This window comes from Myotis myotis, unplaced genomic scaffold (genome assembly GCF_014108235.1).
Source record: "Myotis myotis isolate mMyoMyo1 unplaced genomic scaffold, mMyoMyo1.p scaffold_m19_p_67, whole genome shotgun sequence".
Lineage (NCBI taxonomy): Eukaryota > Metazoa > Chordata > Mammalia > Chiroptera > Vespertilionidae > Myotis > Myotis myotis.
The window spans coordinates 134,882-155,000 of NW_023416376.1; the positions used below are offsets into that span (position 1 = coordinate 134,882).

The window sequence follows — 20,119 nt, forward strand, 5'->3', positions numbered from 1 at the left end:
ATATTTTAAAAAAACTCTCTCTCTCTCTCTCTCTCTCTCTCTCTCTCTCTCTCTCTCTCTCTCACACACACACACACACACACACACACACACAACAAAGTAAGGAGTCTGAGGTTTGGAGGGAAAATGAAGGCACCAAAGAAGGGGTCGACTGGAGACTAAAAGAGTGATTTCCTGCCTTCTATTCCGCGGTCTCTCCATGTCCTAGAGGATTCCAAGATACAGTATGGCCACCGGCGCCCCCAAGCAGCGGCCCCTCCCCGTCCAAACAGAAACCCTCCCGGCCGCACTCCTTCCGGCCAGACAGGGGCGTCTCACCCCAAAGCCCACGCCCCCACCGCCAGCCCTTGTCCGTCGCGATGGAAGGAATGATCGGGGAATCAGATCGGAACAGACGATAAATCAAACGCTCGACGACAACAACAAAAATCAGAGAAAATTTGTCACCGCAACCGACTGGCTGGTGGAAACACGCAAATGTATCCAGTGCCAGGCAGGAATGTGGGTTCCATGATGTCGGGAGATGGCGGTTCTTTTTTCCCAACGCCACGCTGCAATCCAGCCCCGGACACTATTTTACAGAACGCGGTGTTTGTTTGCCAGAGGAGATAGCCAATACGTGTCTGTGAGGCTTAGGTTTTTTGACTAAACTCTTTCCTGCTTCCTTGGGTTGTAATCTTAGGTTCCTGGCCACGGCAGGACCAGTCTGAAATATCCAGGCATCGTCCATAAACTTGTTGTTGTTAAAAAATATATATTTTTATTGATGTCAGAGAGGAAGGGAGAGGGAGAGAGAGAGAGAGAGAAACATCCATCATGAGAGGAAATCATGGACCGGCTGCCTCTGGCACGCCCCCCACTGGGGATGGAGCCCGCAACCCAGGCATGTGCCCTGACCGGGAATCGAACCCGGGACCCTTCTGTCCACAGGCTGAGACTCTATCCACTGAGCCACACCGGCTAGGGCTGTCTTTTTCTTTTTAAATATATTTTTATTGTTTTCAGAGAGGAAGGGAGGGGGAGAGAGAGAGAGAGAGAAACATCCATGATGAGAGAATCATGAACCGGCTGCCTCCTGCACGCCCCCCACTGGGGATCCAGCCCGCAACCCGGACATGTCCCTGGAGCGGGAATTGAACCCGGGACCCTTCAGTCCGCAGGCCGACGCTCTATCCATTGAGCCACACCGGGGCCAGGACGGCCATCTTGGCCTGCGCCATGGGAATGGAGTAGGCCTGCATGGATCAGTATCGCTCAGGCACGCGTCTACGTCTATGCATGACCCCGTATTAGATCCGAACGCACTGCCGTCAGCGGTATGATAGCTGCATACCAGCCCGTGGCCTCAGAGGCCTGTCCCTTCGCCTACAAATCCGTTTCCACACACATGTTCCCACACAGGTGACTAGGCACCCCCAGATAGGAGCTCCCTGCTCTCGGGTGTTATCGGGTCCCGGCCACGGAGGGGGCCCTCACTCTAACCTTCCCTCCCCGCTCTATCCACCTGGGGCTCCCCTCCCCTTCCAGCCCCTTTTCTAAAACACTTTATTTATTTAAATGGATTCCAGAGAGGAAGGGAGAGGAAGAGAGAGAGAAACATCAGTGATGAGAGAGCATCAAGGGTCGGCTGCCTCCTGCACGCCTCCCGCTGGGGATCGAGACCGCAGCCTGGGCACGTGCCCTTGACCGGGAATCGAACCCGGGACCCTTCGGTCCACAGACCGACGCTCTATCCACTGAGCCACACCGGCCAGGGCCCCCTCTGACTCTTTAAGGCTGATCTCCACGACGGCGCTTCCTACTCCCTCCCCTTCCATCTTTTCAGGATAATCTGTGGATTACGTTGCCTTTCCCTTTCCTTCTGGAGCGTTCCATTGTTTTATATATATATATTTTTTTTATTGATTTCAGAGAGGAAGGAGAGGCAGAGAGAAACATTAATGACTAGGGGCCCGATGCACGAAATTTGTGCAAGCGGAGGCCTTCCTTCCCCCGGCTGCCAGCACCGGCTTCCCTCGCACCCCTGGCTTTGTCTGGAAGGTTGTCCGGAAGGATGTCCAGAAGGATGTCCGGTCTAATGAGCATATTATGCTTTTATTATTATAAAGGGTGTCCCAAAATTCACGCAAGATTTGCATTCTGCGTGAGCATTAACAACAACAACAACAAATAAAAGCCCGATTTGACTTGGCTGATTGGATCAGATTCTCATATCTGTTGCCCTTGGATGCCAATCCCTTCCATTGGATAAGCATCCCCAAGGACCAATGATGGCCCAGGAGCAGGGACCAGGGAGACCCATGAAGACCGCGGCTTTGCGTCTGTGCCAGCAAAGCCGGGGAGGCCATGGACCCGATGTGCTATTCCACACATAACCCTAGACTGTCTACTTTGTGAATCAATAAAAAATTTACAGTTTTTAATTATAAACCTGTGTTTCTATCAACATTACTTCTTGCGTGAATTTTGGGACAGCCTTTAGCTGGGCGAGAATCATGGACCGGCTGCCTCCTGCGCGCCCCCTACTGGGGACCGAGCCCGCAACCGGGGAAACGACACCAGCAGCTCCGGCGCTCCACACTGAGCCACACGAGCCGGGCCCGCTCCCTGCTCCTAAGGGGAGTTTTCTCGAGCATCCCGACCCCGCAGCCCGGGCCAGTACCTCCCAGGCAGGTGGCCGTGCAGGGGGTGAAGCCCGCGTACTCCCAGTGGTAGGTCAGCGCGCCGTCCGCGGCGGGGAGGGGCGCGCCCAGGCCCGGGGGGCCGCGGCCACAGGCCCGCCGCTGGCAGGGCCGCCGGGTGGGCGGCGCGGGGCCCTCGCACTCCTCGGCCGGCAGCTCCGTCTCCGTCTCCGTGAAGGTGAGCAGCACGCGGCACCGGACCTCCCGCACCTGCACGCCCGGCCCGCAGGGGGCGCTGCAGGGGGACCAGGGCTCCGGGATGAACCTGCGGGGAAACCAGGGGGGGACACGGGTCACTCGCAGGCCCGGGGGCGGGGGTGGGGGTGGGGACGAGCATCCAGTGGAGGGGAAAACAGCTTCATTCCCACCACAGCCAATCTGGTCCGAATGCTCTAGGTTGTTAAAATACATATGTTTTTGGCCCCGGCCGGTGTGGCTCAGTGGGTAGAGCGTCAGCCTGCGGACTGAGGGGTCCAGGGTTCGATTCCCGTCAAGGGCACAGGCCCGGGTTGTGGGCTGCATCCCCAGTAGGGGGCGTGCAGAGGGCAGCCATGGGTGATTCTCTCTCATTGTTGATGTTTCTCTCTCTCCCTCTCCCTTCCTCTCTAAAATCAATAAAAAAATGTTAAAAAATGTATTATTTTTTTTATTTCAGAAACCACAGGGACTCCAGGGAGGAGCTTTTAAAACAGCGGTTCTCAACCTGAGGGTCGCAACCCCTTTGGGGGCCGAAGACCCTTTCACAGGGGTCGCCTAAGGCCATCGGAAACACATCTATAATGACATATTGTTTTTGTGATTCATCACTGTGCTTTCATGATGTTCAATGTGTAACCATGCAAATCCATCCTGCACATCAGATATTTACATGACGATTCATAACTGTAGCAACATGACAGCGATGAAGCAGCCACGAAAATAACGTTATGGTTGGGGGTCCCCACAGCATGAGGAGCTGTATTAAAGGGCCGCGGCATCAGGAAGGTTGAGAACCACTGTTTTAAAACCATGAGGCACCCTGGCCGGTGTGCTCAGTGGGTACAGCGTCGGCCTGCGGACTGAAGGGTCCCGGGTTCGATTCCCGGTCAGGGCACAGGCCTGGGTTGCGGGCTCCATCCCCAGTGGGGGGCGTGCAGGAGGCAGCTGGTCCATGATTCTCTCTCATCATGGATGTTTCTCTCTTTCTCTCCCTCTCCCTTCCTCTCTGACATCCATAAAATTATATTTTACAAATTGTTTTTAAAAATAATGAAACGAGAAGGCGCCGTATGCGCTGCCCACACGTCCGCAGCTGAAAGCCAAGGAGGCCAGCGCTGAGCGTTCCTGGGCTCAGCCTCAGAAGCGATCATTTCCATTTTCCTAATTAAAAGCAAACAAACAAAGGCCCTTGAACATCCTCGCCCTGTGTCAGTCCGGAGCCCGGCCCTGGCAGCCACGGACGCAGAAACGTTGATCTCCGCCCAGGACTCCGGCGGCTTCCCTCGGGGCCCGGAGAGCCGGCTCAGACCCCGCGTCTCCGCCTCTTCCTCCCTTGTCAGCAGCAGCTTCCCGGCCACACAGACGCGTGATTACAGGGCGGCTGGAGGCCGAGCCGCGCTGCGGTTTTGTTCGGAAATCCAGGGAATGCACAGCCAGGGGGGCGGAGGGACCCACAGACTTCACACTCCACAGCCAGGAGCACCTGGGACTCAGCGTGGGAGTGACACAGGAAGTCGGGGGACCACAGAGGAGAGGGTGAGGGTGGGAGGCCGGGCAGCTCTGCTTGGGGAACAAGTGCTGGGGGGCTCTGTCCACCTGAGGGTTCATCCACCTGTGAGCTCCCTGCACCTGAGGGCTCATCCACCTGAGAGCTCCCTGCACCTGTGGGCTCCCTGCACCTGTGGGCTCATCCACCTGTGGGCTCATCCACCTGTGGGCTCCCTGCACCTGTGAGCTCCCTGCACCTGTGGGCTCCCTGCACCTGTGAGCTCCCTGCACCTGTGGGCTCCCTGCACCTGTGAGCTTCCTGTACCTGTGATCTCCCTGCACCTGTGGGCTCCCTGCACCTGTGGGCTCCCTGCACCTGTGGGCTCCTTGCACCTGCGGGCTCCCTGCACCTGTGAGCTCACTGCACCTGTGGGCTCCCTGCACCTGTGATCTCCCTGCACCTGTGGGCTCCCTGCACCTGTGGGCTCCCTGCACCTGTGGGCTCCCTGCACCTGTGGGCTCTCTGCACCTGTGGGCTCTCTGCACCTGTGGGCTCCCTGCACCTGTGGGCTCTCTGCACCTGTGGGCTCCCTGCACCTGTGGGCTCTCTGCACCTGTGAGCTCCCTGCACCTGTGAGTTCCCTGTACCTGTGGGCTCCCTGCACATGTGAGCTCCCTGCACCTGTGGGCTCTCTGCACCTGTGGGCTCTCTGCACCTGTGGGCTCCCTGCACCTGTGGGCTCCGTGCACCTGTGGGCTCCCTGCACCTGTGGGCTCTCTGCACCTGTGGGCTCCCTGCACCTGTGGGTTCCATGCACCTTTGGGCTCCCTGCACCTGTGGGCTCCCTGCACCTGTGGGCTCTCTGCACCTGTGGGCTACCTGCACCTGTGGGCTCCCTGCACCTGTGGGCTCCGTGCACCTGTGGGCTCCCTGCACCTGTGGGCTCCCTGCACCTGTGGGCTCTCTGCACCTGTGGGGTCCATGCACCTGTGGGTTCCATGCACCTTTGGGCTCCCTGCACCTGTGGGCTCCCTGCACCTGTGGGCTCTCTGCACCTGTGGGTTCCATGCACCCTGCCAGGAGGATGAAGCAGGTCCCCCAGGAGGAAAGGGCAGGTTGGCTCCACTCCTGGATCGTGCAGAGAAAGGACCCGCCAGCGAGGTTGGGTGGGACTGACAGGAAGTGCAGGCCGGGAATGAGAAGGGGCGGAACCCACTGCCGCTACCTGCTATCACCCCCTTTTCCAATCCCGTACAGCGCACAGTGTTTCTGATGTTGAAAGCGAGACCAGGAACCCAGCCTACCACTGAGGTATGTGTCCTTTTACCGGAATCGAACCCGAGACCCTTGGGTCCAAGGCCGGCGCTCTAACCACTGAGCCACGCCAACTGGGGCAGAAAGCAGGCGTCTGAAGGAGGTGCCTTTTGGCTCCACAGACGAAGCATCTTGCCGACGACACAAAACACACGGCCTCTCAGAGACGCTGCCCACTGTGGGCGATGATAAAGAGCGGAGTCCTGCCCTGGCCGGTGTGGCTCAGTGGATAGAGTGTCGGCCTGCGGACTGAAGGGTCCCGGGTTCGATTCCCGGTCAGGGCACAGGCCCGGGGTGTGGGCTCATCCCCAGGTGGGGGGCGTGCAGGAGGCGGCCGGTCCGTGATTCTCTCTCATCATGGATGTTTCTCTCTCCCCCTCCCTCTCCCCTCCTCTCTGAAACCAATAAAAAGATATTTATTTAAAAAAGAGAGAGAGACTCCTGCTCTGACAAGGAGGGTGACCGCATGACCTCTGCGATCCGCTTCCCTCACACCCTGTGCATCGCCGTCTCCGTAAATAACGCACACACGTCACGGGTCGGACGTGGCACCTGCTGTCCCAGCACCTGTCCTGGCTGTGGGCGCTCTCCCAGCCTCCCGGCACTCTAGGAGCTAAAAGGCCCTCCACAGCCCGGCTGGCAGCCCGGCGTGGCTCCGTGGCTGAGCATCAACCTAGGAACCAGGAGGTCAGGGTTCGATTCCGGTCAGGGCGCAGGCCCGGGTTATGGGCTCCATCCCCAGTGGGGGGCGTGCAGGAGGCGGCCGGTCCATGCTTCTCTCTCATCATGGATGTTTCTCTCTCTCCCTCTCCCTTCCTCTCTGACATCAATAAAGATAAAAAAGGTCCTCTACTCACGTCGGTTCTTCCGTCACCACCCTGGTCTCCTCCAGCTCCCGGGCTTGCTTCAGCCAAGGCAGCTTTGCCTCCACCGGGCTCTTTTCTAAGGAAAGAAGAACAGAAGCCACAAGCTTAGCTATTACCATGAAGCACGAAGGACTGGGGTGCCGCCGTTCCTGCTGAAGATTTCATCAGTAAACAGGTCGTGCTTCGCCCGGCCGGCGTGGCTCCGTGGCTGAGCGTCAACCTATGAACCAGGAGGTCAGGGTTCGATTCACAGTCAAGGGCACAGGCCCGGGTTCTGGGCTCGATCCCCAGTGGGGGGCGTGCAGGAGGCAGCCGATCCGTGATTCTCTCTCATCATGGATGTTTCTTTCTCTCCCTCTCCCTTCCTCTCTGACATCAAGAAAAATAAATACATATTTTTAAAAAAGAATGTTAATACAATGAAATGTAAACGCTGCAATATTAGAACGAGAGCCAGGAAACACCATTCAATGTAACTTTAATCTGCAAACCCACTGTGCTAGCCGGTGTGGCTCAGTGGATAGAGTGTCGGCCTGTGGACTGAAGGGTCCTGGGTTCGATTCCAGCCAAGGGCACGTACCTCGGTTGCAGGCTGGATCCCTGGCCCTGGTCATGCCACATGGGGGAGGCAACCAATCCATGCGTCTCTCTCACATCGATGTTTCTCTCTGTCTCTCTCTCTCCCCCTCCCTTCCACTCTTTCTAGAAATCAATGGAAAAATATCCTTGGGGGAGGATTAACAAAAATAATCTATATTTATAAAAACCTAAGCGACCGTTATGTCCGAACAACTGGTTGACTGGTTGCTATGATGCTCACTGACCACCAGGGGGCAGCTCCTGCATTGAATGTTTGCCCCTGGTGGTCAGTTTGCTCCCACAGCCAACCTCCCACGGTCCCTCCCCCCAGCTGGCCGGGCCCCCATTGGCCCCCATTGGGACTGGGTGAGACGGGCCTGATAGGCCCTGATGGCTGCCCAGGCCACGGGACCCCACCCGCACACGAATTCGTGCACCGGGCCTCTAGTAAGTAGGTGAATGAACGAAAGAATAAAATGCACGCCCACCTTTGGGTTTGTAACAGGGGACGGGGATGAGACACTCCTCCTTGATGTGTAACTTCAGCTGAGGGTTGCAGCCGCCCACGTGCTGCCCGCGATGGTTGATGCACAGCACGACCCGGTAGCGCAGCCCCCGGCCGCAGGTCACCGTGCACTTGGGAGAGGAAGCGAGAAGCTGGTGAGACCCACAGCGGCGTCCGCGTCTCACGCGGAGGAGGAGCCGCTGTTCCGTGTCAGCCATTTGCAACGGGTGTGCTGCTAGACGTTTTAAAACAGCCCTGACCGGTGTGGCTCAGTGGATAGAGTGTCGGCCTGCAGACGGAAGGGTCTCGGGTTCGATTCCGGTCAAGGGCATGTACCTTGGTTGCGGGCACATCCCCAGTGGGGGGTGTGCAGGAGGCAGCTGATCGATGTTTCTCTCTCATCGATGTTTCTAACTCTCTGTCCCTCTCCCTTCTTCTGTAAAATATTAATCAAACAAACAAAAAAAAAACACTTTGGTTCCACTAACTTTAAAAAAAAAAAATTTAAACACCCAATACCGCCCTGGCCAGTTTGGCTCAGTAGATAGAGCGTCGACCTGCGGACCAAAGGGTCCCGGGTTCGATTCCGGTCAAGGCCAAGGGGTGCGTCCAAGAGGCAGCCCATCAATGTGTCTCTCTCACATCGATGTTTCTCTCTGTCTCTCCCTCTCCCTCCCACTCTCTCTAAAACTCAATGGAAAAATATCCTCAGGTGAGGATTAACAAATAATAATAATCTCTCTCCATAAAAGGCAAAAATCTCTCTATATAAAATGCAAATTGTCCCGTCGGGAGTTCGACCGAGAGACCAGGAGTTCGACCGAGAGACTGGGAGTTGGATCGCTCCTATGATGTGCGCTGACCACCAGGGGGCGGTGTGAAATGAAGGAAGGCCCTGGCCGGCCCTGATCGCCAGCCAGGCCGAGGGACCCCAGCCATGCACAAATTTCGTGCACCGGGCCTCTAGTAAATAAATAAACAACACAATACCTGACTATTTAGTGAAAGGCACTGACCCCTTTTCTCTTAGGTTGTCAAATAAAAAAACGACACGGGCCAACACAACAACAGCCTTCTGGTGTGAACGCCCTGTCTTAAGCCATAAATCTATGGGTCGCATAACAGAGTTGCATCTGATTGGTCACATCCCATAAGGTGGCATCTGATTGGTTGATTCTTGGTACCAGAAATGCTTACATACAAGTCTAGGCAACTGATTTCTTAAAAAGTCACTTTGGCGCAAAAAGGGTAGGTAATTACTATTTTTATTACTACTAGTAATGTTCTGTAAATCAACCAAAATTATACCTATTTTTTTTTTGTCAGACTGGCAAGAAATATATTTTTTGGCGTGCCGCAGAATTCTCGTAATTTAACGTGTGTGTGCTGTGAGCTGAAGAAAGTTGAAAATTGCTGGGCGAGGTCAATATTACACAGAAAAGATGCAGTCACAGAGGGGAAGAAAATTGAAATTCCTTGAAAATCTTGCTGTTTAAATAGGAAAGAAACTTTGGGGTGTTTTTTTTCAAATTTGATTACAAATTTACATGACATGATCCATCACATGGTGGAGATGGAAGGCATGTTGCTAAGCTATAAATTTCAAAAGACGAATTTAAGCCCCGCCTGGTGTGGCTCAGTGGATAGAGCGCCAGCTCGCGGGCTGAAAGGTCCCGGGTTCGATTCCAGTCAAGGGCACAGACCTCGGTTACAGGTTCCCCGGCCCTCGTCAGGGCGCGTGCAGGAGGCAGCCCATCGATGTGTCTCGTTTCTCTCTGTCTCTCCCTCTCCCTCCCACTCTCCCTAAAAATCAATGGGAAAATATCCTCCGGTGAGGATTCACAACAAACCAACCCAAATTTGCTCAAGCAGGCCAGCGGATCATCGTTCTCTTCTACCTACAGAAATCCATCTTTCAAAGCTATTGTCACTGAAGAGGTCACCCATGTGCCTTGCTCAAAGGTCACCTCTCTCTGTCTCCCTTCCTCTCTGAAATCGATGAAAATATCGATACTAATAAAGGAGTAATATGCTAATTAGACCAGGACACCTTCCAGACAAAGCCGTGGTGGCCGGGCCCAGGCAGAGGCGGGTAGGGGCAGTCAGGCCAGGAGGGGGGGACAGTTGGGGGTAAGCAGGCTGGCGAGGGGCAATTGGGGGCGAGAAGGCTGGCGGTGGGCAATTGGAGGCGAGCAGGCCAGCAGGCAGAGCGGTTTGGGGTGATCAGGCAGGCAGGGAGGTGAGCAGTTGGGAGCCAGCAGTCCCGGATTGTGAGAGGGATGTCCGACTGCCGGTTTAGGCCCGATCCCTGGCAATCAGACATCCCCTGAGGGGTACCTGATTGGAGAGGGTGCAGGCTGGGCTGAGGGACACCCCCCGTGCACGAACTGGGCCACTAGTATTTTTAAAAACCCAGTAACACATGGCAAAGACTCCTGAACATCCGGGTCCCGTCTCACCTGGGACCAGTCCATGGCCACCCACTTGGGGCAGTCGAAGAGGTTGCAGGTCTGCATGACCTTGGGCCGGGGCGCGTACATGCACTTCCACTCCTCCACCTGCAGGATCTCGCCGTGCAGCGACTCCTCCACGCACACGAAGCTGCGCCGCTGGGTGCCGCCTCCGCAGGACACGGAGCACGCCGTCCACGGGTTATGTTCCCAGCTCGGAAGCAAACAAACGAAGCACGTTACTTGGTTATTCGTGTGCTGGTCGCACGGGTGTCACGTCTGCAAACAGGGTTGCAGAGAGGATCACAGTTGTGGTTGGGCCCAAAGAGCATGGGATGTGGGGGATTCAGACTTAAGTCTTTATTCATTCATTCATTCGCTCAGTCACTCATTCATTCATTCATTCCCTCACTCATTCATTCACTCATTCACACACTCATTCATTCATTCACTCACTCACTCATTCATTCATCCACTCAATCACTCATTCACTCACCATTCACTCATTCATTCACTCATTCACTCACCATTGACTCATTCATTCATTCTCTCATTTATTCACTCATTCATTCATCCTCTCATTCACTCATTAATTCATTCACTCATTAATTCATTCACTCATTCATTCACTCACTCATTCATTCATTTTTATCCTCACGCAAGGATATTTTTCCATTGATTTTTGAGAGAGTGGAAGAGAGAGGGAAAGACAGAGAGAAATATTGATGTGAGAGAAACACATCGATGGGTTGCCTCGTGCACACGCCCCAACCAGGGCCTGGGCGGAGGAGGAGCCTGCAACTGAGGTCCGTGCCCTTGACCAGAATCAAACCCGAGACCCTTCAGTCCACCGGTTGATGCTCTATCCACTGAGCCACACCGGCCAGGGCCAAACTTTCATCTTTGCTGCTACACAATCTACAGTCACAGGTGACCTCTGACCCTGAGGTTGCTGTCCTGTGGGAACCATCCACCTGCCTTCATTCCCCTTCACAGGACACGCGAGAGTCTAATTAATCACACACAGAGGATGAAAGCCTCTTTAAACTGGCTCTGCACCAGCCTGGCAGGCGGGGCTCAGTGGCTGAGCATCGACCTAGGAACCAGGAGGTCAGGGTTCGATTCCCGGTCAGGGCACAGGCCCGGGTTGCGGGCTCCATCCCCAGTGTGGGGCGTGCAGGAGGCAGCCGATCCACGATTCTCTCTCATCATGGATGCTTCTCTCTCTCTCTCCCTCTCCCTTCCTCTCTGCCATCAATAAAAAAATATTTTTTAAAAAAAGAGTTAACACCATCACTCACCGAGGGAGAGGCTGGAAGTGGTCGTAGGGCATGATCTCCTTAAAGCCGTCACTGCAAATGGAACCATTGTGGGAGCGTCAGTCCACACTCACCGAACACGTTTGTCAGTGTGACAAACACAGATCTGACGTCCCGAATGCCAAGCCCCTCTCAAACTGAAAACCAAGTAGCCCGGCCGGCGTGGCTCAGTGGTTGAGCATCGACCTATGAACCAGGAGGTCAGGGTTCGATTCCCCGTCAGGCCACAGGCCCGGGTTCTGGGCTCGATCCCCAGTGGGGGGTGTGCAGGAGGCGGCCGGTCCATGACTCTCTCTCATCATCGATGGTTCTATCTCTTTCTCCCTCTTCCTTCCTCTCTGAAATCAATAAAAATATATTTTCAGCCGAAACCGGTGTGGCTCAGTGGATAGAGCGTCGGCCTGTGGACTGAAAGGTCCCAGGTTCGATTCCGGTCAAGGCCATGTACCTGGGTTGCGGGCACATCCCCGGTGGGGGATGTGCAGGAGGCGGCTGGTCGATGTTTCTCTCTCATCGATGTTTCTGACTCTCTATCTCTCTCCCTTCCTCCCTGTAAAAAATCAATAAAATATATTTAAAATATATATATATATATTTTCAAAAAAGAAAAATATTGAAAGTCTAACCCAGGCATGTCGCACTCGCGGCCCTCAATGAATATTTTTGTGGCCCAGCCAATAGAACGGTGTGTAAGGAACGTTTTAATAAATTTTTCATCACTTAATTTTTACAATGTCCTGTTGTACATCATTATGAATAATGAACTACAACGTTCGCTAACGGCGGATGACTGTCATCGTGTTGCATTCGCGTCCCTCACGTGCCTCACGCCCAGGCGCACCGTCTCTCCCCACTGGCACCGGCAGCGAAGGTTCCAGCAGCCGGTGGCCGCGTCCTTAGTCTGGGACTGACCTGCTTGGTGTGGCAACAGGAAATACCTCGCTTCCGGAGAAGGAGAAAAATGGGCTTATTTGTGTGATGTTTATTCATTTGTGCAGGGACTCAGGGTCTGGTGAGTTCATGTCCAAGAAAAAATATCAGCCCTCGCCAGTTTGGCTCAGTGGATAGAGCGTTGGCCTGTGGACTAAAGGGTCCTGGGTTCGATTCCAGCCAGGGGCACATGCCCGGGTTGCAGGCTTAATCCCCCCAGTGGGGGACATGCAGGAGGCAGCCAATCAGTGATTCTCTCTCATCATTGATGTTTCTCTCTCTCCAGCTCTCTCCCTTTCTCTCTGAAGTCAATAAAAATATATTTTAAAAATTTTTATTAAAATGTTCTATTACTTTGTGTTCATGGTGACTCATTTATCTCAGCCCTTTGCATTCAGCACGTCTCTATCGAAACAAACCTGTTTCTATGAAAATGGAAGCTTTTGGTTTTTTTGCGGCCACATCCATGCAAACCTTGTTTATCTGGCCCGCGCTAGCCTCTGGGTGTGACATGCTTGGTCCAAATAGACCTCTATCTACTTAAAAAATTGAATTTACAGTGGAATAAACACACAAAGTACAGCCCTGGCCAGTGTAGCTCAGTGGATAGAGCTTCGGCCTGCGGACCGTAGGGTCCTGGGTTCGAATCCCGGTCAAGGGCACAGGCCTGGGTTACAGGCTCGATGCCCCCTAGGGGGCGTGCAGGAGGCAGCCGATCCATGATTCTCTCTCATCATGGATGCTTCTCTCTCTCTCCCTCTCCCTTCCTCTCTGAAATCAATAAAAATGTATTTTTTTAAAGAAGTGTGTGTCTATCATTAAAACAAACCAACAAAACAAAACAAAAAACCCCACGAAGTACAGAGACCGGGCCGCGCGCCCACCTGGCGGGGCAGGGGTCCATGCCGCACTCCTTCAGCTTGGGTTTGGGCTTGACGTTCTCGGGGTAGTAATGGCAGTAATGGTCAGGGACCACCCTCTTCAGGCGGATGTCCACGCATTCGGCCGAGTTCAGCTGGTAACCTGCCGGGGGGTTGGAGGGGGGAGAAGGACAGCCTAAGAATCACCCTGCTTGTTCTTGCGTGGCTGCCTTCTCATGCCCACACCCTATTTCCCCCCCACCCCCTATTTAAGCAACTTAATTCAGGCCCGGCCTGCGTGGCTCAGCGGTTCAGCATCAAACATGAACCAGGAGGTCAAGGTTGGTTTGATCCCCGCTCAGGGCACAGGCCCGGGTTGCGGGCTTGATCCCCGGTGTGGGGCGTGCAGGAGGCGGCCGATGCATGATTCTCTCTCATCAAGGATGTTTCTCTCTCTCTCTCTGCCTTCCTCCCTCTAAAAGTTAATAAACACACTAAGAAACAGAACACTGTCCGCGAGCCCCGCCTCACCTCCTCCGCAGGTCACGGTGCAGGGGAAGAAGTCGGTCTGCCGCCACTGGTGGCTGATGGGCTGGTAGAAGAAGAACTGCACCACGCTGTCCCTGGCCACCGTGAACCTGGCCTGGACGGGGAGAGGGGGTCACGCGTCTGCAGGCCACGCACTCATGCCTTTCAGAACGCGGTGGACGGAGCGTCGGCCCCAAGACCGAAGGGTCCCGGGTTCGATTCCGCTCAAGGGCTCGGACCTCGGTGGCAGGCTCCTCCCCGGCCCGGGCCCTGGTCGGGGCGCCTGCAGGAGGCAACCCATCCATGGGTCTCTCTCACGTCGATGTTTCTCTGTCTCCCTCTCTCTTCCGCTCTCTCTAAAAATCAATGGAAAATATCCTCGGGTGAGGAGTAACCAAAAAAAACAAAAAAAGGAAGAAAAGAAAAAGAAAAAACATTTACAGACAATATGACTGAAACTTTAACAATAAAATAACAACTAAAGAATATAGTGGGGAGGGGTGCAGGAGGCGGCCGATCCATGATTCTCTCTCATCATGGATGTTTCTCTCCCTCTCCCTTCCTCTCTGAAACCAATAAAGACATATTTTTTTAAAAAGTAACCCATGGAAGAGGGTATTTCCTGGAAACCCACATTATCTGCACAAGCTTGTAGCCTGGGACCAACATCAGAGTCGTCCTGGCCCCTCCCAGCGTCTCCAGTCCCGCCCATCCTCACCCGCCCAGCGCACCCCATCCACAGAGAGCGGCCCTGGCCTGAACCTGATGCTGTGTTTGTGCGGCCGCACACACCCCCTCTCTGGTCAACATGCATTTTTGAAAACCTCTTCCGTCAGGAGAGGGCAGGGTTCTCAACCTCGGCTGCCCATGAGAACCCCCTGGGGATCTTTTCAAAATCCTGATGTCTGGGCCTCATCCTCCGGAAATTCTGTGTCTTTGTGACTCATGTTGTGGCCCCACCCCATCACCAAGAAACAGAATTTCCGGAGGACGAGGCCCAGGAATCAGGATTCTAAAAAGATGCCCAGGGGGTTCTCATGGGCAGCCGAGGTTGAGAACCACTGGGAGAGCGAAAGCTTAGCCCAAGTTGAAGTCCAAGGCGGAATTGCTTATCCAATGGGAGGAGAGCAGGACTCACACACAGGCAAACCGGAGGCAGTGGGGACCGGCTGCTGAAAGGTATTCCAGCCCGGCCGGTGTGGCTCAGTGGATAGAGTCTCGGTCCGTGGACCGAAGGGCCCCGGGTTCGATTCCTGTCAAGGGCACGTACGTCGGCTGCAGGCTCAGCCTCCGGCCCTGGTGGGGGCACGTGCAGGAGGCAACGAGTCGAGGTGTTACGTGTCTCCTCACGTCGGTGTTTCTCTCTCTCTCTCACCCCTTCCGTTCTCTCTCTTAAAATCAATGGAAAAAAATATCCCCACGTGAGGATGAACAAAAAAATTAAAAGGTGCTCTGTGAGGAGGTGAATGCATCATTTCAGCAAGAAGGTGTAAACGACTTCTTGTTTGTTGTGGTTCATCCTCCCCCGTGGATATTTTTCCGTTGATTTTTAGAGAGAGCGGAAGGGAGAGGGAGAGAGAGAAACGTCGATGTGAGAGAGACCCATCAATGGGTCGCCTCCTACACGGGCCCCGACCAGGGCCCGGGCCAGGGAGGAGCCTGCCACCGAGGTCCGTGCCCTTGACTGGGAATCGAACCCGGGACCTTTGGTCTGCAGGCCGAAGCTCTGCCCACTGAGCCACACCGGCCAGGGCTAAACTCTTTTTTTTAATTATGCAAGTGGCATATGCCTGTATTCTTTTGAAGAATCATTTTCCGTTATTAGAATATTTTTAAATATATTTTATTGATTTTTTACAGAGAGGAAGGGAGAGGGATAGAGAGTCAGAAACATCGATGGGAGAGAAACATCGATTGGCTGCCTCCTGCACACCCCCTACTGGGGATGTGCCCGCAACCCAGGTACATGCCCTTGGCCGGAATCGAACCTGGGACCCTTCAGTCCGCAGGCCGACGCTCTATCCACTGAGCCACACCGGTCAGGACCGTTATTAGAATATTTTAAGGAAAACCAGCTCACTTCCCCAAAGCACCCAGACCCTCTCAAACAACCACTGCGTTTTCAGTGTTTCCGACCTGGAGTGAATCCTTCCAAATCTTTTTTATTGTTATTTTTTAAAATATATTTTAATTGATTTCAGAGAGGAAGGGAGAGGGGGAGAGAGAGAAACATCCATGATGAGAGAGAATCACGGATCGGCTGCCTCCTGCACGCCCCCCACTGGGGATGGAGCCCGCAACCCGGGCATGTGCCCTGACTGAGAATCGAACCCTGACCTCCTGGTTCATAGGTCGACGCTCAACCCCTGAGCCACACTGGCCGGGCCCAATTCTTTTTTAAAATGTACACATACATTCACATACTTATGTGCATGACTACGTGCATGCCTGTATGCATACAGACACACTTGTAGAAATAGATGGTCCGTAAGTGTGTGTGTGTGTGTGTGTGTGAGTGTGTGTGTGTGTGTGTGTGTGTGTTTACACGTGGCACCAATAAACGGTATATATATATACTGCAAACAAACAGTATATGTACCGTTATGTATACCGTGCAGTAAATATAACCTTGCCATGTTAACTCCCCGCTCGTTCTCCCACCCTCCCCCTCGCCGTGGCGCCAATGTCTCCGACACAGGCGTAGATCTCCAAACGGCCTTGAGAACAATACAGATTCCCGGAGTGAACAGAGAATTAAAGACCAAAGTAGATCCAGAGGCACAGAGGCATGGAACAGAGGGCGGAACCTCAGGGGGAAGGCGGGGGAGCGGGTGGGTGGGAAGAGGTCAACCGAAGACCTGGCCTGCACATAGGCATGGCCCAGGGACACAGGCAACGGGGCTGAAGGCTGGGGCGGGGCGGGGCGGGCTGGACGGGGCCGGTGGGGGACAACGGGGGACATATGTAATACTGTCAACAATAAAGGTTTAATTAAAACCGACAACAGGTGTGGGGTGTGTGTGTGTGTGTGTGTGTGTGTGTGTTTACCAATTGAGAATCAGAACGGAAAACCCTAAGGCACGTGAGACAGGCAGAGAATTTATGCAGAACAGACGACCAGGGAGAAAGAATAGAAAGACAGACGACAATCATCCAATGACTGCCATGGTAACGAGCAGGTGAGCTGTCACATGTCCCTGCTCTTACAAAGAAGCAGAGATGTCCGGCCGGTGTGGCTCAGTGGTTGAGTGTCGACCTAGGAACCAGGAGGTCAGGGTTCGATTCCCGCTCAGGGCACAGGCCCGGGTGGCGGGCTCCATCCCCAGTGGGGGGCGTGCAGGAGGCAGCCGGTCCATGATTCTCTCTCATCATGGATGTTTCTCTCTCCCTCTCCCTTCCTCTCCGAACAATCAATAAAAATATATTCAAAACAAAACAACACGGAAGGAACATGGTCACTGGAGGCGACAAATACAAAATCCATCTCTCGCCTAGAAAAGTGACATTTGTTTCTCAGCTACTCAGGTTCAGGAGCAGAAATTTGAGAGAAATGAATTTTTTTTTTTTTTTTTGGAATTGACACCAAGAAGGAAACATCAATGATGCACTCAGTGTGAAAGTGATCTTTGGGGGCTTCCCGCTGACTGCACGAGTTGTCTTTAAAATTCAGGCTGTGACCAGCCCTGGCCGGTGTGCTCAGTGGATAGTGCGCCCGCCTGCGGACCAGACCGAAGGGTTCCGGGTGCGATTCCGGTCAAGGGCACATGCCTCAGTTGCAGACTAGACCCCGGGCCCTAGTTGGGGCACATGCAGGAGGCAACCAATCGCTGTGTCTCTCTTACATCGATGTTTCTCTCTCACTCTCCCCCGCCCTCCACTCTTTCTAAGAATCAATGGAGGCCTGGCTGGTGTGGCTCAGTGGATAGAGCGTCGGCCTGCGGACTGAAGGGTCCCAGGTTCGATCCCGGTCAAGGGCATGTATCTTGGTTGCGGGCACATCCCCAGTGGGGGGTGTGCAGGAGGCAGCTGATCGATGTTTCTCTCTCATCCATGTTTCTAACTCTCTATCCCCCTCCCTTCCTCTCTGTAAAAAATCAATAAAATATATTTTTAAAAAATAAAAAGCTAAAAAAATAAGAATCAATGGGAAAATGTCCTCGGGTGGGGATTAACTAAAAATAAAAATTCAGGATGTGTGGAGCTTCAGGTGACCCCCTCACCCCCTCCAACCCTCCAACCCCTGTCCCCAGGTTACGAAGAGGCACGTCCTACCTTGAAGATGAAGTCGGCCGTCAGGGGCCCCGGAATCTTGAAGGTCTGCCTGTCGGGGCCCCTCTGAAACTCCACGGTCGTGTTTTCCACGACGAAGACGCCGGGGCTGTGAAAGCTGTGCTGCCCTTTGCTCCCTTGGAGTGTTTTGGATTCGATAACTACGATTGAAAAATGGGATTTAAATAGCGAGAACGGCGGGCGAACAGGGGGCCACACGCTGAGCTGACCGGCTCAGGGGGAGCCTGCCTGGCAGCCTGGCAAACCCCGAGGCCTCAGGCGGCCGCCCAGGACAGTCTGACCTTGACCTTGAACTAGCAGCAGCTGAGGTGGGGAGTCTGGTCCTCGGCCGGGATCTTCCCTGACCCGTCAGCCTCGGCCTTCGCTGGGCCTGTCTGCGGTCTTTCTGCGTCTGGGACCCCATGTCGCTGGAAGGTCACGGTCATGTCCCTTTTCCCGGCCTCACGGCCCAGGCCCCGCTCTGTGGGGACCACAGACCCCCCCCTGGCCTGAGCTCACTGCTGGCTGTTAACTCCTGCACCCCAAGGAAGGGGGCAGGTGTCCGTCATCTTACTTGTTAGCCAATCCCAGGGGTTTCCCTGCTTTGCTTGCTCCCGCCTCCCTGACCCATCCCCAGAGGGTTTCATGTCACCCACCTCCGCCCCTCCTTCGATTGCAACGAGTAAAAATAGGCGCAAATCAGCCTTTCTCCGGAGCATTCTCCCAATCGGTTGAGGTTCTGCTTCCTGGCGGTTGTGGGCAGTTTGGCTCAAATGAACTCGCGAAATGCTTCACAGGTTTGAATGTGTGTGGTTTCTTTTATGTTAACAGGACTATCTTTTCTGAGGTCATTTATAACATCCCGTTAGTCTCAGGGGTACAACCTAATGGTTTGTTCGTTGTATCGGTTATGAAACTGTCACCCCACAATCCGTCTAGTTCACCCATCACCTCACATAGTGATAATATTTTTCCTTGTGATGAATACGTTGAAGAGTCTCTCTCTCAGCTACTTTCTTTTCTTTTCCTTTTTTTTAAAAAAATATTTTTATTGACTTCAGGGAGAAAGGGAGGGGGAGAGAGATAGAAATATCCATGATGAGAGAATATCATGGACCGGCTGCCTCCTGCACGCCCCACACTGGGGATGGAGCCCGCAACCCGGGCCTGTGCCCTGACCGGGAATCGAACCCTGACCTCCTGGTTCAGAGGTCAACGGTCAGCCCCTGAGCCACGCCGCCGGGCTAAACTTATCCTTAGGAGGCCAGGCCACACACGCATGTAATGACCGTTTCTGCCTTTACTTATTTTATTCCACGCTTACTTATTCGGTTTACTGTCTATTGACTCTGTTGTTAGAACCCACACAACTCTTTTTGGGGCTGCGTTTTTGGGAACCGCCTTTTGCATCCTAAGAAAAATCAGGTCCAGCCCTGGCCAGTTTGGCTCAGTGGATAGAGCGTCAGCCTGCAGACCAAAGGGTCCCGGGTTCGATTCCAGTCAAGGGCATGTACCTTAGCTGCAGGCTCCTCCCTGGTCCGGGCCCTGGTCGGGGCCCGTGCAGGAGGCAACCAATCGATGTTTCTCTCTCTCTCTCTCTCCCTCAAATCAATAAAAATATATCCTCACGTAAGGATTAAAAAATAGTTATAGTGCCCGGCCAGTGTGGCTCAGTGGTTGAGGTTCAATCTATGAACCAGGAGGTCAGGGTTCGATTCTAGTCAAGGGCACAGGCCCGGGTTGCGGGCTCCATCCCCACTAGGGGGCGTGCAGGAGGCAGCCGGTCCATGACTCTTTCTCGTCAATGATGTTTCTCTCTCTCTCCCTCTCCCTTCCTCTCAGAAAGCAATAAAAATATATTTTTAAAAAGAACAATTATTATTATTATTTATTTTTGCTAAATAAGCTTTCAGGAAACAGGAAGAAGACGTCCTACTTACAGAGATGCGCAGGGCCTTTCGCCGTGATTCTCACACTCCGACTGCCCAGGGGCACCGCGATCACGTTTTCCTCCCCTAGGAGAGGGCACAGGACCAGGCTTGTCAATCAAACCTGGGGGCGGGGCGAAGCGTCCCTAACACACTGCGACGGACCACGAGAATTCTTTCAAGAGCTATTAGCTTTTGTGAGA

At 53.9% G+C, this 20,119-nt stretch overlaps 1 protein-coding gene across 4 annotated transcripts in view; it reads right to left on the minus strand.

Annotated features, from left to right (window-relative positions):
* The window catches only part of ADAMTSL3 (ADAMTS like 3), a 111,758-nt gene that overhangs the window by 28,081 nt on the left and 63,558 nt on the right, over nucleotides 1-20,119 (minus strand). For all 4 annotated transcript variants that reach the window (XM_036315930.1, XM_036315928.1, XM_036315927.1 and 1 more), the window contains exons 8-16: nucleotides 19,929-20,003; nucleotides 17,992-18,149; nucleotides 13,723-13,834; nucleotides 13,216-13,354; nucleotides 11,384-11,434; nucleotides 10,092-10,296; nucleotides 7,616-7,763; nucleotides 6,540-6,624; nucleotides 2,663-2,946 (exon numbers count right to left, since the gene is read on the minus strand). In XM_036315930.1, the coding sequence (XP_036171823.1) occupies nucleotides 2,663-2,946; nucleotides 6,540-6,624; nucleotides 7,616-7,763; nucleotides 10,092-10,296; nucleotides 11,384-11,434; nucleotides 13,216-13,354; nucleotides 13,723-13,834; nucleotides 17,992-18,149; nucleotides 19,929-20,003 (1,257 nt within the window). The remainder of the gene's footprint in view (nucleotides 1-2,662; nucleotides 2,947-6,539; nucleotides 6,625-7,615; nucleotides 7,764-10,091; nucleotides 10,297-11,383; nucleotides 11,435-13,215; nucleotides 13,355-13,722; nucleotides 13,835-17,991; nucleotides 18,150-19,928; nucleotides 20,004-20,119) is intronic.